Source organism: Callorhinus ursinus, unplaced genomic scaffold (genome assembly GCF_003265705.2).
Source record: "Callorhinus ursinus isolate GAN/ISIS: 27379988/994484 unplaced genomic scaffold, GSC_fseal_2.0 scaffold20, whole genome shotgun sequence".
NCBI lineage: Eukaryota > Metazoa > Chordata > Mammalia > Carnivora > Otariidae > Callorhinus > Callorhinus ursinus.
Genome location: NW_027397082.1, coordinates 14,005,007 through 14,023,289, shown reverse-complemented (window position 1 = coordinate 14,023,289; position 18,283 = coordinate 14,005,007). Strand labels below are relative to the sequence as shown.

Genomic DNA, 18,283 nt, shown 5'->3' with positions numbered 1-18,283 from the left:
AGAGATACGGTCCTCTCCCAGGGTAGCCCATGTGAGGAAGGGGGGATACAGAGGCTGGACAGCAGGCAGGGGAGGCAGACAGGAGCCAGACCCTATGAGACCTCACAGGCCATGGTGAAGTACTGGAACTTTATTCTACCTGAGTTAGAAAGTCATTCGAAACTTCAAGTAAAGGAGGGATAAGATTTGAATTTTTAAAGGTCAAGTCGATCTCATTTAATACATCAAATTTGAGAAAAGATAAATCTTTTTTTACATAAAAATACATTTAATACATAAAATTTGAGAAAAGATAAATCTAATCTATAGTAAAGAAAAGCAGATTTGTGGTTGTCTAGGGCCAGGAGGAGTGGAAAATGACTGCGAAGGGCACAAAGGAATTTTTGAGGGTGATAAAAATGTTCTATCTTTACTGTGGTAGTGCTCACATAGGTATCTACACTTGTCAAGATTTGTCAAACTATACTCTTAAAACGGGTACTTTTTTATGTATGTTTTACCTCAGTAAAGTTAGATTGCAAAAGAAAAGATCTCATTGGTTGCTGTGTGGCAAAGAGATTGCCAGGTAGAGACAGGAGGACCAGTTGGGAGCCCGTCACTGTAGGGCAGACGAGAAATGAGGGTGGCTTGGATTATGACAGTCCCAGCGGAGATGGGTAAGCAAGCTGATACTGCATTTATATTTTGGAGGCATGACAGTAAGACTTCCTAAGTGCGTGAGTGGCTCAGTCAGCTAAGTGTCTGCCTTCAGCTTAGGTCATGATCTCAGGGTCCTGGGATCAAGCCCCAAGTCCGGCTCCCCGCTCAGCAAGGAGTCTGCTTCTCCATCTCCCTCTGCCCTTCCCCCCACTCATGCTCTCTCTATCTCAAATAAATAAATAAAATCTTAAAAAAATAAAAAAGACTTCCTAAAACTGGGCTGGAGGTGGCGTTCGAAGCACTTCACTAAGTGCTCTGTGTGTCAGAGGCATTTGTCATGACCCATTTATGACGCCAGAGTGATCACAGGCAAGCCTCTTCAGGTGCTTTGGTTAATTCTCTCTCATGGGCATTTAATCTCCAAAGTGCATGGGGGGAAGGAGGACTATACTGAGAGGCACTGGTGCATCCCATGCTTCTCTGGCTAAGTACCATGATGCCCCAACTTGGAAGAGTAAAACTAGGAAGGTGGCTCTGTTATTTAAAATGCTACTGAACAGTGCCTTGTACAGAGTAGGTATTCAATAAATAACTGTTACATTTCCTTACTCTGTCACTGGCTTTGTGCACTTACGATAACAACTGGTTTTCTCCCCCTGTAAGTTGCCGGTAATAAGGGTAGAAGCTGAGTGGGAGGCTGAATTTTAGACTGCTTTGCTGATGCACAGTGACAACCATGATATCCTTTGCAACTAATTAGGTCAAGCCACGGCTGCTGGCATCTTCTTGGGTAGGAGGGTGACCTGCCCACAGCAGTATGAGATGAACCTGCAAAGGGACTGTTCAGACTTGATGGGACAAAGCAAGCTGAGTGTGGATAACACCAAGGTCAGAATTGTATGGAGAGTGTGAACACTGATGTGTGTGTGTGTGTGTGTGTGTGTGTGTGTGTGTGTAGACACACAACTAAACCCTTCATACTAAAATGAAGAAGTCTCCCCTGTTTACATACTGATCTCTCCTTTTTATAAACTATTTCAGAGAAATTAGCACTTATGTATACTTTGTTTTGCAATTATTAATCTCTTCCTCCCCTCCTTTTGCATCACTCAGTATATATTCATGTGTCAAGCACAGGGCAGCACCAGAGCTACAGTGAGGAGTGGGATGTGACCCTCTAATCTTGCATTTATTAATCTAGTCTCTTTCAAGTAGACTGTAAACTCCTTGAGGGCAAGACTCAGCTCTGATCCCTCTCTTGGACACCTTCATATAATCAAATACATAGATAAATTCATGCTCATCTATCTACTCAGTGTCCAAATGTTAGACAACTAAAAGAATGCCATGCTTCAAAGGAGGGGACAGTAAACCTTTTTTAAAGGGCCAGATAATAAATGCTGGAGGCTTTATAGACCATACAGTTCCTGCTGTGACTGCTCAGTTCTGCCATGTAGAGCAAAAGCAGCCACAGTGGGTCTACAACTAAACATGACTGCGTTCTAGTAAAACTTTATTCAGAAAAACAACTGGTGGGTCATCTTGGCTCCACAGGCCATATAGTTTACCAACCCCAGCTTCACGGAATGAGACATAGATGAACGGAACATATTACAAAGAGTACAAAAGAGGGTTTAGATCAGTGGTTCTTACCCTTATTTGAGGCATAAACTCCACTGAAAATATGACTAAACACCTTTGCTGGAAAACACATCTACAAAATTCTCCTTTCAGTTCATCAGTTCTGCAGCTGAATTTATGCATCATTGGATATGTAACAAGCCATTCATGGGAAAGTAAGGGTGTATATCCCCACCATATATGGAAACTATTGCATTCTCCCTGAAACTACAATTTGAGGTTCTCAACAGAACTTGGTCACAACTCGGAATCCTTGATGTGAGCAAGGAGCCCACTCATGCCCTCCCACCTCTCTGGCCCAGCATGTAAGGCAGCAGAGTGCCTGCACGCCCAGCCCTGTCCCCTTTTGTTCACCAACTGAACAACGAGCCCTGGAACCCACTTCATATGCCTGTTTAATATCCACTTCCAGCCCTCCGCTGTGCGGAACATACTTCTCCAAGGTGAAAACTCACCAGTAAGCAGTGTACAGGGTCCCCCCTTAGATCCGTGTCCGGTGCCTGCAGCAAACGCCAGTCTCGGCCTTTGTTATACGTGATGAAAGTCTTCACTTGGTGGTCAATCTTCTTGTTAGCCAAGAACATTCCCTTTATCCCTGCTACCTGGGAAAAATTGACATGGCTGAAAAATACATCAATTTGAGATAGGATATATTTGTTTACTTAAAAAAATGCGGACTGTCAGATTCAGCTTAAGCACTTGTCTTGGAGAAAAGAGAGGGTGAGGATGGGGGAAGGGGGTAATGCTTAAGTATAATGACTCCCTGGACTATGGGACAGAAAAGGAATATATCTTTGCCCCTTATGGTACGGCGGTTGTATCCTAAGTTGGATAGAAACTTCTTATTTCCTCTAAGGTAGGTTAGTGGTAGCTCACCATCACCTAGAGTTACAATCTGGTGCTTTCAGTTCTGCTGCTTGGTAAATGATACGTACATGGGGCTACCTTAATTTTATGTTAGGCATAGCACCCATGCTCTTAAATACTTGATCTCATTTAATCTTTGTAGCAATCCTCTTGGCTAAGTATAACCTATTCTTTTTCACGTATGAGAAAACCGAGGCTCATCCGGGTAAAGTGACTTCTCCAAGGTCATGCCGCCTAAAGTCACACAGAGAGTAAGTGGCAGACCTGGAATTTTAACCCAGAGCTGATGGCTTCACAGGCCATGCTCTTAACAACTATCTAAGTCACTGAGCTATCTACAGCCTGCGGCAATTGAAAAAGGTCAGTTTAAAGCTCATGATCCAATTGCTATTGTTCCCCCCTCTTTTTTTTTCCTGTAAAAAGATGGCTCTGTTAAGCCACTGGAATATACTGAACAGAAGAGAACAGCATTTCAACATAAAGAAGCAGTGGTTTCCCTAAGCTGTGCAGTCATTCCTTCCTCCGTTCCTAAAACACCTTGTTCCCACTGTAACCAGTCCACATTAATTACTTGGCTCTGACAATATGATTGCCTTCTCTCTTCCATACTTGAAGAAAGAGGTCAACTGGGTAAGTTGATGAAGCCGTGAAATAACAAATCATGACTTGTGTCCCGTATTTTTCAAGCGTCTTCGGGTGTATTAACTGCATTCATACTCATTTTACCCTACTTGTTATCATGACAACCCAGGAAGACTGAGGGCCAGTGAGAGAAGGATCTGAATGTGTGCAACAGCACAGGCCATCCCATTTAATGCTCACGGTAACCATGAGATAGAGTTACCGGCAGCCACATTTTGAAGATAAGGAAACAGAACCTTAGAATGAGTGGTTTTGTGGAGCACAGGTGGTGGTAGTAAGTGGACAAGCTAACAAGTATATTTGAACCCACTTATCTCAGGCCCTTTATAGGAGAATATGAACATTTATAAGCAGAAGAGTGAAAAAAGAGCATGAGTCTGTGCCATTCACCCAGCACTATGCCCAGTGATTTATATACCAAACCTCCGATATTCACTACAAACCTGCCTCATAGCTATGGCCCAGATTCTATGGACGAAGAAACTGATGCATAGACAAAATTTAATTGCTTATGATAACAGACAGTTGGGGTTCACATTCAAATCTGTCCGACTTCCAATGTTCTTTTAACAAATACAGCTCTGAATTTCTCAACTCAAAGAGGTCGGGTCTCGATCAACAGAGTATGTACATTTTACCTTGGCTTTTGACACGGTCAAACCTCATTAGTTTGTACCTGCTGATGTGGCATATGGGATAATTTAGAGTTGGGCCAACTTTGTATTCTTTTGGAACGACATATTTGTTAAGCAAATAAATGGTATAAATAAGTAGCTGGGAGGAATACTTGGAACTACTTAGGAAAACAAGCCTCACTTGGGCAATCAACAGCAAGCGGTTTCTTATGCATTGTTGATCCTCAACAAATGTGGGAAACATAAATTCCAGGGGCACTGTACCTCCCAAGGATGGTATGTTAATTACGAATAGTATTTAGTTATTCACTATCCCAGCTCCATAAGGACTGCTCACCAGGGAACCCCATATTGGTTTTGCATATGTTCCAGAGGCTGTTACATATTTAAATATGACTAAACTGCCAGTTCTTTAAAAATGAAATTTCATGAATCAGAATTTTCACAAGTCATGCTCGTTTTCTCTCCACAGCATACTCGTCCATGAGAAACAATGCTGTCTTAACCATTCGACACTCTAGGTTATGGTAAAGCACAGAAAGAATGAAATTATTACCTATTCCAGTAGTTTCCTTGCCCATTTTCCTTCCTGCCTCTCCCTCTTTTGGCAAGAGTGTCAGATCAGGGTTGTATGTGTTTAGGAGCTGGTTCATTTGATTTGCAGAAGCGGTGACTTTATTGGCCCCCGACTGCTTGGCATTATCAAATGCCACTTGAGTGGAGAGCTGCGCTTTGTAATTCATCTTTGGCAGCCTGGCCCTCGGGTTTACCTTGGTGAATAAAAACTTGCCAAAGCAGGGAAAATGGGTGACAATAGGGGATGGAGCTGGAGTGGGTCTGCTTATTTTCCTCTTGTGGCCAAGGCACTGTATCTGTGAAAGTCCCACGTGTGGTGTCTTTTTATTTTTCTTGCTTTTTCGGTCCACTCTGCAGAGATGGTCACCCTGGCTCTTTAGTTTCTTGGGCCATCCACTCCTCCTTTTGCTCTGAGCCTGAGAAGCCCATCTTCCTGGGTGTCTTGGTGCCCCTCTAGGCATAAAACACTTTCCTCAAGGGCTCTTTTGTGAGGTCTCACCTTCTATTTCTTGAAACCTCTCGCCTCTTACTTTGGATATCACTTTAGATATCAAGGGAGCAGTGTCAGTGCCCAAAATATGGAATGTGTGTGTACTGGTGGGTACATGTATGTGCATATGTATGTATAAGGTCTGGGGTTTCACTGAGGATGGGGAGAAAGGTTTATGTTGCCAGACAACCTCAATATTCAGAGTATGTGCATATTTGTGTGGAATGGGGTAGGGCTGAGGGATGGCGCAAGATGGGAAAAAGTAATATTCCTGACGAAGACATGCCTTCATGTGAACATGGACAGTTTCTGAGAGTGACATTCCTATGGCAATGACACTCACATCAGGGAGTCTGTCTTCCTTTGGGGAAAGACCTGTTATCTTTTTTACCTTTCTGAATTCTGCTCAAAAATGCTGAGTGAGTTGAGAAGCCACTTATCTTTCTTTGCCTCTCATATGGGGAGTGTGATACCAGAAGTCTCAAAGGTATTTAGTTATTATTTCTTATTCTCTAATCTCACAGGAGCCAAAACACGGTTCTGGTTAGACTTTAAATACGCAGCGTTACAGCTTAAACCTCAAGCTACCACAAAGCACATCCGCACACTTAGTGTGCCCCTGGGAGCCAGCTTCACATTGCTGCCCTCCCTTCTCCTATTTCACTGCCCAGGTTCATACAGGCTGTCTCCCACTCCCTTGGATAACATGCTGATATGTCTCCACCCACCTACTTCCTTTGTTTTTTATATGCATCTCTACGGAGCGCTCTTGTATCTCAATCTTTCTTTCACGTGCTCCACCGGAGGCTAAGCTGGGAAGACACCCCCCGCCCCCCCGCCCCGAATAAGAGTTTCTGCTTATTTCTGATTCTACTGCTTAACTGGGAGATGACCCCTCCCACCCTCTCTGTCTCAGACTGCAACTACAAAGCCGAGGTGTCAAAATTAGAAAAGAATAAAAATTACGAATCAACAAGCATGGCAAGAAAGAGAACATATCCGTGACCATAATTTCTTTGGGCTTTGGACATAGGATATTTTTCTGTTCTAAAGAGAGGACTGCAGCCAAGAGAAACACAAACTCAGAGGGAGAAAGGCCAGGGGTGACTTTGCAATCAAGAAGCCTACTCCCCCCAAATGCCCAAGTGTTCTTTTCTTCCCTCTACTGACTTAGCCAGGAAGAACTCCTCTCCTAAGGAGAGAGTAGCCTTAAGTATAATTAGACGGTAACATTCCATGTCCTGTAAGCAATATGCGCCGGAAGGGAGAGCATTTTTCTTCTCCACCTCCTATGCTGGATTGTAAGAGGCACCTTTCCCCAAGCAATCAAGGTGTAAGTACACGTCACAACTGTTGAGCTTTCTCTTTTAAAGAGGGGGCACTCACCATGTGCAGAAGACATGATGTGTGTAACCGAACATGAACTGCTCGTTGGTTATGTCTTCCATGATGCCCACCGTGCTCACTCATGTGTGCGCACATTCTGTGCATTCCGAATGTGCCAGCCAGGTGGCTTCACTCCCAACACAGCCCTTTCTACTTGGCTGGGGTGAACTGTCATTGTCCAGTAAGCCAAAGTGCTCTTCATCATCATTAATTAATACTCTCTTCCCAGAGGAGGGAGGATATTGTCCAAAGCTGTCAGACCCCCTCTCATCAACCACACCACACGAAAACACTACAGACACACTTTCATCATGTCTCCTTTGCTCTGGCCACCATCAGGCGCCATCTTCCGTTACCCATCCCACGTGTGATGCCACTGGAGCATTTGTGCTTTCAGGAATGACAGAATTTTAGGACGCTTGTTCCTAGGCTTCTCTTATGGAAACATATCCACCAGACAAAATTGGGAGGCATAATGATAGTACTGCCTGAATTGAGCTATAACTGCAGACTCAGGACTTGGGTCAGAAGGTGTGAATAGGTCCAGAGCTATCATTTGTGGATTCTGTTTATGTTGGCTTTTTCAAGACTGTTTCATTTTTCTTGTCTGGTTTCTTCTACTTCTAGTTAAGTCTAATACTATTTATTCTACCCTTCAATGACCTCCAGTCTAAGGGCTATTACTGGGCCACAATCAAATACAAGCCCAAATCTTTCGAGAGACACAAATAGTTTGTTCTTAAGAGTTTGCATACTCTAGGATTCAGATCCTAATTCTGCCACAACTAATGTTGTAATCTTGCAAAAATGATAGCATTTTCTGCCTCCATTTACTTATGTTTAAAGTGGAAGTAATCATTGTCCCAGCATCATAGAGTTAATACATGGATTGAATGAGATAATTATGGAAAGTTCTTTACACGGTGCCTGGCACATACTGGCACCCAAAATATTATCTGTTGTTATTATGAACTTTCATCAACAAAAATCACTATCCAGCATTTTTGCTCTGTGGCCCACTTTCCTGCCTAACATCTCTTGAGTCTTTTGAATGTAGTTCAAGTTCAGTAGTCAACTGACTCAGGAAAATTCTGGTATTTGAATAATTGAACCATGTAAGATGGTCATCCAACACTCTGTCCCCAACATCACATGCACACATGTACCTCTAGGGCAGAGAGAGCCACGTTTGTTGTAAGGTTTCAATGTGTGTATGTGAACAAAATGATTGAATTTAATGAGAAATGTGCTTCACAAAGACTCATCAACAATAGATCTCCTTGATACACAGACTCATATCATTATACATTACACAGTTTGCCTCTGCTAACACAGCTTAAAGAACACACAGGAATGACAGGTCGTTGGCATGCAGAAGCATACAAGCAAAGAACTCACACCATCCTCCTCAGTCACCCCCAAATGTGAGCAGACGTGCACTCCATATATTCTATCTTTGTCACCCCTACCTCATATGTTGCTCATCTATGCTCCTTATTAATTCATTTATGGATTTTCTTACTTTTCATTTATCTCTATGCACTCATCATTCATTGCAATTCTACTGGGAAATTCAAGCTGGATGGCTTTCAGCTTGTTGCTAGCCAGAACAATCAGATTTAAGGAACATTTGTGCCAGGTTCCACGTCAGCCAATATTCTTTCTATCTAGGTAATCAGCAGATACGGCACCGCCATTCTGATCACATCAATTTCAATTCAAGTTGCTGCAAACCGTCAGGCTAATAAAACCAAAGACTCTTCTTCCCAGGCCCCGGGATACAGAACACCTTTACATAATGCAGTCACACCACTGCTCACAGTGATTATAATAAGAGCCAGCAGTTGTCCTACGGACAGTCAAATGCAAGAGAGACACAAAAGGGAAACACAAGGATTAACCAAGAAATGATTTGCCATGTCCAGAAGTTACCCTGTTTCCTCTTCTCATTCCATGCCTGTTAGCAATATCTGAATTCAGAAAACCATTCAGGAAAACAGGTGTAAATAACAGAACATTGCAAAGCTGTCCCTGTCCAAATCTGTCTTTTGTCATCATCAAGGGACCAATTAGAATGGTCTCTGTTTTGGCAGAAAACAAAATTTATCCCAGAAAAAATGCTTTCACAGTGACTTGAAAAGAGGGGAGAAGTTAATCAAAAAGGGGAAAAATGCAACCTGAAAATGAGAAAATGTTTTTGGGAGAACAAGGACCGAGTCAAGGCCAGGGAAGCAAACCATGTGATTTATCTGGGGCAGCCGCTTTGACTTCTTATCAGACTCTTGAAGCAAGATATTTATATTGTAAATGCTGGAATCAGCCATGAACATGCGTGGCATTTCAACAAAACGCACTAACAATTTAAATGTTTGCACGACATTTACAAATGAGGAAATAAAACACTTGTTTATAAGAAGATGACTGGTTGGCGTTAAGCAACATCCTATGGCCATGCTAAGTGCAATATGGGAAGAAACAAAGATCCAAAAGTATGGAAGTGTATTGGATATTTTAAAAATGTGGGTAGATTTTAAGACTATAAGAACAGAACATTGTATGGGGGCTTAACCTCATTGGAATATAATATTAATTATATTATAATTTGTTGAATATTGATGCATTTTTGGCACTGTTCATAGTACACACGGTAAGATTAACTTAAGTAATCCTCAGAAATTCTATCAAGTAGGTATCATGTATAGCTCCATATTTTAAACAAGGAAACTGAGGCTTGGAAGTTCTTGGCTTTGTCTCTAGAAGACATACATGTGGTGTAGCTAGGATTTAAATCCAGGCAGCCTGACTCCAAAATTTATACTTTAAATCACAATTTTATCCAACATGAATTTGAAACTAAATCACCAGAATATGTAAATGTTTTCCAGAATACATGTTCAGTTTGAGGCTGAGATACATGATACTACTATATTTATCTGGAACATAGGCAGGAAAAGAGTGGAAAAACTTTGTGAATGTGTAAAAAAGTCTGCAGTGCATTTTTCTAAATATATACACACAAACTATGTCTCACGCTAGTTTGGGCTCTGAATGGGGCATGCAAGTTTGTTAACATGACTTTATACATACAGAGAAGTTTACACACTAGAAGAAAATCCCCAAGAGCTCCTAAAGGAGAAGAGGGGTGGGTAGACAGCATTAAAAGGTATTACAATGATAGGTTTAAATTTGTTAAATGACATTGGTTCCTTTCTTTGATATACTAGATATCATTCCCTTGCTTCTCGTTATATAAACAACCTCTTGACTCTATGAACTTATACTCATCCAAAAGACAGCATCATTATGACTATACATATGTGAATCAGTTTCAGATTTTTTTTCAGATAGGATGTAGGTAAATGAGTGTACTTCCCAAATTCTCAATACATTTTGTAATGGCTCATTATAACCTGCTATAAATCCTTCATGGTGCAAGATAAGACTGACAAATGCCAAAATCCATCCCCAAATAGCAGCTTGCTTTCTACCTAGCCATGCTTTAAATGGCATTCAAGTGTTGGTATTTGTTATGAAAGCTAAGCAATCTAACATATATGGTTTTATTTTGTATCCTGGTCATTCTGAGAAACAAAGGGCCATAGCTGTTTTAGGGAAATATGGTAAACTCTGTTTTTTGTCTCTACCTACCCCCTTCCCATTTAGTAGAGAAAGACCTATCAGTTTTGTCTCACTCACTGGCCCTCTGAGGAGATGACAATTAGCCAGTGGAAGCTACCAGTTTAGAAAAGTATTCAGGTCCAATGGGAGTATCTTCTAGTGCAATACCCCCCTGCCTTGCCCTGTTCCTTCTTCAGAGAGGAAAGGAGGATGCCCACTGCCCCTTTGCTCAAACTCTGACACCCTGTTTGCCCTTCAAGATAATTTTCAAATTTCACACTAGGATCACCCTTGTTCAAACCTTTCTTTTTTTTTTTTTTAAAGATTTTATTTATTTATTTGAGAGAGAGAGAACGAGAGATAGAGAGCATGAGAGGGAAGAGGGTCAGAGGGAGAAGCAGACTCCCCGCCGAGCAGGGAGCCCGATGTGGGACTCGATCCCGGGACTTCAGGATCATGACCTGAGCCGAAGGCAGTCGCCTAACCAACTGAGCCACCCAGGCACCCTGTTCAAACCTTTCAATTGTTTGACTGCTTCCCCAGACACTCTCTCCAGGTCCCTGGAGACTTCATTGGACTGTGGACTTCATCAAGAAAGGATTCCTCCCAGAGGTGTTATGTGGAATGCAAATTGACCAATAAAAATGTTCTACAAATCCTCCCCTCTCCCAAATGAAATGAGGCCACATAAGGAACTAGGAATTAAAATGATGGAGGTGACAGCCAATGGTGCGCCCTTATTAACATTAACTGCCAGCCCAGGCACTGCAGGGGCTCAGGACTACACATGCCTTGTGACATACCTCATAGAGGTCGATCATGATGTTGCCCTCAGGACCTCTGTTGCTCTGGACATTCTCCAAGGCCAGTGTGAAATAGACCCCACGGGTGTCTGAGATATAGAGGTTGTAGGTGTCATTTTGGTTCCATTCTTGAACCGCTGCAAACACTTGATTCTCATCTGTGCTGATGACGTGCATGTCCTGAAGAAAGACACAGAGAAGTGAAAAGGATGAAGAGCTTCATATGTTAATATGGCATGTGTCCAAAGAGAGTGGAATCTCATGAAGAATACCAGAATAGGCTCTTAGGCACTGTCATGGAAGATAAAAATTTTCCTTTTGTATACTCATGAAATAGTAATTAATTAGGTAAATGTTAATCATTTCCTTCGTCATTTGTGGGGTTAGGCAATAAGGTCATGAGAAAACTGGGCAGAGAGATGCCTGGTAGCTCACTTATAATTTAATTACCGCATTAAATAATTGAAGAATACTTTCTCAAATATGTATAACTTTGGAGAATCAGTCATCCTGATATACTTGGCCAGGCACAAACATGGTACGTGTTCAGAAGGCTTATGTGGAGCAAATATGAGGAAAACTTGGAGAGACAGAGAGAAAATAGGTAAGTCCTGCTTCTCTCAGAGTGGTCCATGGGCCACCAGCATGGGCATCACCTGTGAGCTTGGTAGACACACTGAATCTCAGGCCTTACTTACTGAATCAAAAATCTGTATGTAAATAAAATCTGAGTGATTCATATGCACATTAAAGTTTGAGAAACATTCCCTAAGGCTCAGCAACTCCCAGAAGCCCCTGAGGAAAACATTCACCTGAGAATCACCTCAAAGCACTCATCTTCACATCAATGAGTGGTCAAGGACTAAGTGACTTATCTAGACCTTTACTCTGAGAAGTTCAGCAGGGAACCTTAAGTGAGAGAGGAAAAAAGAGGCCTCCTTTCAGACTCTGGTAGTCCAAGGCAAAGGTAATGTGGAGGCAGTGAGCACATGTCCCCGGAATGAGAATTCCAAATCCTTTCTTCCCCATTCAGAAGTCCAGAGAAGTGGATGTTCAGGGGAGGCTGACACAGACCAAGGCTTGCTGCCTCAGACCAAGGCTTGCCGTCTTCTGTACATAAGCTCTTGGCAGCTGTCTACTGCACACTGGTGTAACTTTCAAAAACCAAAAATCAAAACAAAACAAAAACAGAATTACAAATAAGCATAAGGACTGAAGAACAGTATGGAAAGATTCTTGGATTTTGTGTAGCTTAGTACTCAAATCTTCCCAGATGGATCATCCTCCATCCTTGAAAAGCTTCAAGGGAACTTCCAATCTTCTTTGGCAAGAATTTCAGTACTAGAAAGTTCTACTAACTTCTAACCTAAATTTCTCTTTGTAATATATGCCCACGTTCTTTCAACCAAACGATCAGCAATTCAGCTTGGACCTTGCTCTAAACATATAGGAACGAGTCTCTCCCTCCTTTACCATGATCACAGTGAACTCTGATGATCCCAGAAGGAAGAAGTCTTCATCCACAGAGTTTCATATTCCTCACCCCTACTTCGGTCTCACATGCCATACTCTAGAGTTTGGTAATGCTTTTATATAAAGAATACAGAGTGGGAGGCCAAAAATGAATCTTTCCCATTAATTCAATGTGAATCAATAATGCAAACTTATGTTTAGTATGGAAGTTGGCCATTGTTTTTATCAGTCAAATGTCTATTCCATTTCTTCTGATAATTGTAGTTAATGTTCTTTGAAAACACCCTTATTACTCTCAGACAAATTTCCTCCCTGTACTTAGTCTTTGCTACTTTTTGCTACCCTCAACACCAGAAAAGAGCTTATTGGCTTAGCATTCAGAATATTCAATATCTCTGACCACAGTGGTTGGATCAGTGATGGGTATGCAACACGAAGTCAATAAGAAACAATTCTACAATGACACGGGTATTATCAGAAAGTAAAAAAAAAAAAAAAAAAAAGTCTAGATCTGATGGAGTCATATCTTGGAGGGGAGGCAGGGGATGAAGCCAGTCCTGAAGAAAACAGGCTCAAAAGGAAGAGAGATAGGCCACATTCTGTGAAAGTCTTTGAGCCTTTGATTGTGGACAGCTAAGAAGCCTGCCCCACCTGTAAACCTTTCAGTTAGAGAGAACAGTAGAACAAAATGGTTAAAAGAATGGACTTTGAAGTAAAACTACTTGAGTTCAGATCCTCCCTCTATAACTTAGCTGTGTGAACTAAACTCTGCGTCTGAGAATTTCTACCTGCAAAACAGAGATATTAGTGTGCCCTCCATGAAGTTAGGAGGATTAAATCAGTTACTAAGTGGTAAGCACTTAGAAGAGTGCCTGACACATAGCATCTGTTAAATCCCCTTTGTTGATGAAGCGAGGTTGATTTGGCTTTTCTGTTCACTGCAAATGTTGGCGGGCTAACTAGTATACTTAATAAAAAGTGGTTCATGCAAGTATTTTGCTTCTTTGTAATGGAGGGGATTAGCTATGGAAATTAGCCCAAGGGCCATTCAACCACTGAGGGCCAAACTTTCTATGGTTCCCCACTTCCTAAAGGACAAAAACTCAAATAGTTATTCTGCCATTTGGAATCCTCACATAACTACTCCCAATTCACAAGTAAGCAGGATGCAGCATCTTTCCTGAATTCAATTCAAAATATTTAAGCACAGATCTGGCCCCCACGTAACTATTGTCCACCTCTGTGCCTTTGGAGTGAATTTGGGCACTGGTGAACCTCTGAAGTCCAGGTCATCACAGATAATCTCGTTAATAAACGCTGAGGGCTAGATATATCAACTATATTATCCCAACTCATGCAAATTTTTGTTTTGTAGATTCGGAACTAAAACAGTGCTTCAAGGTCACCTAGAGAACTAGTCGAGTAACCATAACAGATTCAAATGGCCATCTCTAGATAAGGGCCAAGATCAGATCTCTCTCTCTCTCTCTCTCTCTCTCTCTCTCTCTCTCCATATAATCCAATTACACTGAAGAGACTTAAAAAATGTTGGTCTCAGATATCTTAATTGAAAGATGTGACATATTTAAATGTCATCTTTCTTTTCTCTTCTTGCCTACATTCTCCTCTATCAGGAAAATACACTCTTTCTACATAAAGTGGCACTTTATGTTCAATACTTTTACTGAGACACAAAATTTTAGAACAAGAAGTGACCTTTGAGATCTACTAGAGTGTTTCCCAAAATCTGTTCCATAGGACATCAGCATTGATGGATTCTAATAGACTTTTTTTTTAATGGATCCCTTTGTAAAATGTTTTGATTAATGCCGAGTTATAGAGTTTTCTTGCTCACAGGACATCCTAGAGCTTTTGACACCAGTGACCTACCGTTACTCTTGAGGCAAGGGGCATAGAATGGAGTTCATTTTTTTCTTAAGATTATTTGATCATGGAACCAAATTTTCATGAAGCATCTCTAAGGACATTTTATTCAGAGTAATATTTATTTCATTTTAAAAATGTAAAAACAAAACAAAACAAAAACACAGAGAAGGAGAAATTGGTAAGCCAGTCGAAGGCTTCAAAGCAGGTTAGTGGCAGATGCAGGTCTGGAATCCGGGCCTCCTGCTGCCAACCAAACTCTGCACCACTCACGACCCTGTTCCCATCGATCTCCCACCACAGAGACAACTAGATCCATTCTGATAATAATATTACCTTGCTTTTATAGAGTATCTGTCCTCCAAAATGCTCAAAGCACTTTCATATGTATTGCCTCATTCATCTCCCTTGAGTAGCTCAGAATGAGCTCCACGTAAGTTAAGGGAAGGAAACCATCACCATGTCTCCCAGCCTGGGTTGGAGGGGCGGGGCTCATGTTTTTAATAGCGGCAGCAACATTAAAGTCTCCCCATCTCCCTCTCCGGTCAGTGTTACCATTATGTTATTATTATTATTTTTTTTAACACAGCTCAGGGTAACCATGGTCTTTCAATAGCTGATACAATGGCAGTAGATGATTACAGAAAATTTGAACATGAAAGTGCTGGTTTGTCTCGATTCCTTTGGTGGGCATAAAGCTTTGTTCCTTTCCAGCCAAGGCAGCCCTGACTTTGATAGAAGGCCATGAAATACAGGCATCTTTCTGGCAGATCACTCCACCCAAGCTGGGGCTATTCTTTGAAGGTGTAATGGGATTGTAATGAGACATCTCATTGCCTTAAATAATAAACACCTGTTTGGACCACATAATATGTTCATTTCCTGTCCTGGCTCCTATTTTTCCGGGGACAAGAGAAATTAATCATGGCATTCTACCCTCATACCTCGGATGAGGCTCATCTGGATAGCAAGGGGAGGAGACAGACCGCTGATTCAGGATAAAAGTATCACTTTTCCTTCCAGAATGGCTGGATGTCACTTGGGGCAAGTGTCAACAGTGATCTGTGTGATGGCTATGAACAAACAACACAAAGGATGTGTTTCCTAACACTCCAGCAAGAGATCCAAAGATGGTTCTTTGGTTTTAAATGACCATTCCTGGGGCTCCTTAGGTCCACAGGACATTTTCTTTTGATGGTCCTCCAGTATATCAAAATTTGTGGGGGATCGACTATCTTCTAATAGTAAGCTATTAATTTATTTCAAGAGAAGAAAAGTATAATACAAAGGATGCCAATTTGGGAGCTCAGGAGACTTGAGTGCTTGCCTCACTTGGGCTGCAAACAGCTTTTGGTTTGGCTGGGACTTATTCCACACAAAGAGTATATTCCCAGGAGAGAACATAAGAGGAATGACTCACATCTGCTGTTTCCTGATTTGGTCTCAATTCCGATGCGAGAGCATCTCCCCGCATTGACTTTAATTCTTATTTTTAAAGGTGTAAATCTTGCAAGCTAAACTACTGCATTTGCTGATCAAAGAAATAGCAATTTATTTCAGCACTCAAGGGGAAAAGAAAAAAAAAAAAAACAAAAAAAAAAAACAAACCCAAACGGCTCTGTTGGACTTACTGAGGAGGCATGATCATATCCCTCATGGACCTTCCTAAAAGATTATCCAGTGTAATTTTAACAACACTCAGATTTAATTTTACATATGGACTTTACCTGATTCTCGTCTGAGGCACAAGTCCAAAGTTGTAAGTGCTTGCCTTTTTGGAAAACACTTTAAGCTGAATCAAGAGCAGGGAGCACAGACATACAGTTCTGGGCAATTAGCACTGTTATTAATCTCTTAGCAGCTGGAAATAAGAACTACTAACATGGATATTGTTCTCTGGAGTCAACAGTGCAATTTAATGTGTGTTGTTATCTTGAATGGGCCAATGTCTCAGCCCACCTTACTATCCTGCTAGGCTTAGGGGCAGAGTGATGGCCAAGAAGGAGAATTCTGCCTGTAAAGGCCAGAGCAACTGGCTACCACCGGCTCTCCTGGAAGAGGAGACCTGTGATGTCCTTGTGCTATCCCATGATTTCCTGGCAGCTAGCTGGTATTGGTCCAGGACAGCACACCACAGACTCATGGATAAAAACACAAGATAAGTAGTCATGAACACTCAATCAAAAAAAGTTCCCTATGTTCTTTGTCCAACCTGAAGGTTTCAAAGCTGAGCTACAACTACATTTAAACCTGCACTGTTCCCTCCTACAGCCATACATACATCCTTTGCTCTAAGATCAAGGCACAATACATTGACTATTTCAGACCACAAATCCACATAACTTCGAGCTCCCAAGTCAGTTTGTCCTCCACTAGGTGGCGCTCCATATTAACACAGTTGTTCAGTGTTTCTGGAAAGCTAGCCCAGGGATGTCAGCAGTTGAGAGGGTCTTTAACTTTTGTCTGTCATTATTTTCAAAGGAGTATGTCTTTGGGGAAGTCCAAAAAATTAGCTGTGCTTCAGAACTCTAAAACCAGTCTCATAAGTTCCATTGAGAGACAAAGCAAAGGTTGGGTGTCATCTAGATGTGCCACTTCTCAATAATTAACAATAAAATGGGATAGAAATGTATCACACCTGTTGTACTGATATAACGTGTATCCAAAGCCTATTTTCTGTCTTGCTAGAATACCCATACATACTGCTTGAAAATCTTTATTACTGAAAAACAAAAGCAAATCAGTTGACAATCTATTCAGATGCTCCTATAGCAAGAATCAGAGAGAGTGAGAAGTTGAAAAATGGTCATGGGGGGATGAGAAAAGATAAATGAATATGAGGGTCCTTGGGAAAGGGGTGAAGGCAAGAATAGGGGAATTGGAAAAATACTGAAATGAAGAAATCCATTCAGGTCATACCTTGGGCAAAGCATATTTGGGCAGCTTCATTTGGGCAAAGGCATTCCTCCGGTAGGATACGTAGTAATGTGGCCGTCCTCCTGATGTCAGCTGGATCACAAACACAAAGGTAAGAGGAGCTGTTATAACAGTTACAGGCCATAGAGAAACAGCCATGAATGGTGGGGGCTAGCTGCCAACCCAGCAGTGTGAATGACTATTGTGGATAATTGTGAAGAACTAGAGTTCCATTCAAAAACAACTCATACAGTGTATGTGAGTTGGTCAGAGGTCCAAGCTAAACCCACTGCATGAAAATATAATTCTTCAATTTGCCCTGTGGCTCAGAAGCCAAGATACATTTCAGTTTCTTTCTTTTCTTCTTCTTCTTTTTTTTAATGATACAAGCCACAGAGTAGATTAGCTTCATGCCCATCAGCAGTCCCCAGCTGTCTAGCCCGACTATGTGTGTGCAAACAGGTCCCCAAGCCATACTGGAAGGAAATGGCCCAGGTCAGACAGTGCCAGAGCAGGAGCCCCTCACCTCCGAGCACTGAATTCCATCTGAGGCTGTCTCATTGATGCCTCTGAGTATGTGTCAGATCCAACAGTGCTGCTGACACAGTAGACGGGAAGCTGACCAGGATCGTGGTCCAAAATCACTATAGATCTCTATCTCCCAGAAGAGAACTGTGAATGACCTCCTCCACGTCTGTCTGGCACATACAGCC

At 41.7% G+C, this 18,283-nt stretch overlaps 1 protein-coding gene across 5 annotated transcripts in view; it reads right to left on the bottom strand.

The window, feature by feature from the left end:
- Positions 1–18,283, bottom strand: part of SORCS1 (sortilin related VPS10 domain containing receptor 1) — a 572,578-nt gene that overhangs the window by 111,913 nt on the left and 442,382 nt on the right. For all 5 annotated transcript variants that reach the window (XM_025880696.2, XM_025880698.2, XM_073904224.1 and 2 more), the window contains exons 8-10: positions 17,574–17,663; positions 11,298–11,477; positions 2,736–2,882 (exon numbers count right to left, since the gene is read on the bottom strand). In XM_025880696.2, coding sequence (XP_025736481.1) covers positions 2,736–2,882; positions 11,298–11,477; positions 17,574–17,663 — 417 coding nt within the window. The remainder of the gene's footprint in view (positions 1–2,735; positions 2,883–11,297; positions 11,478–17,573; positions 17,664–18,283) is intronic.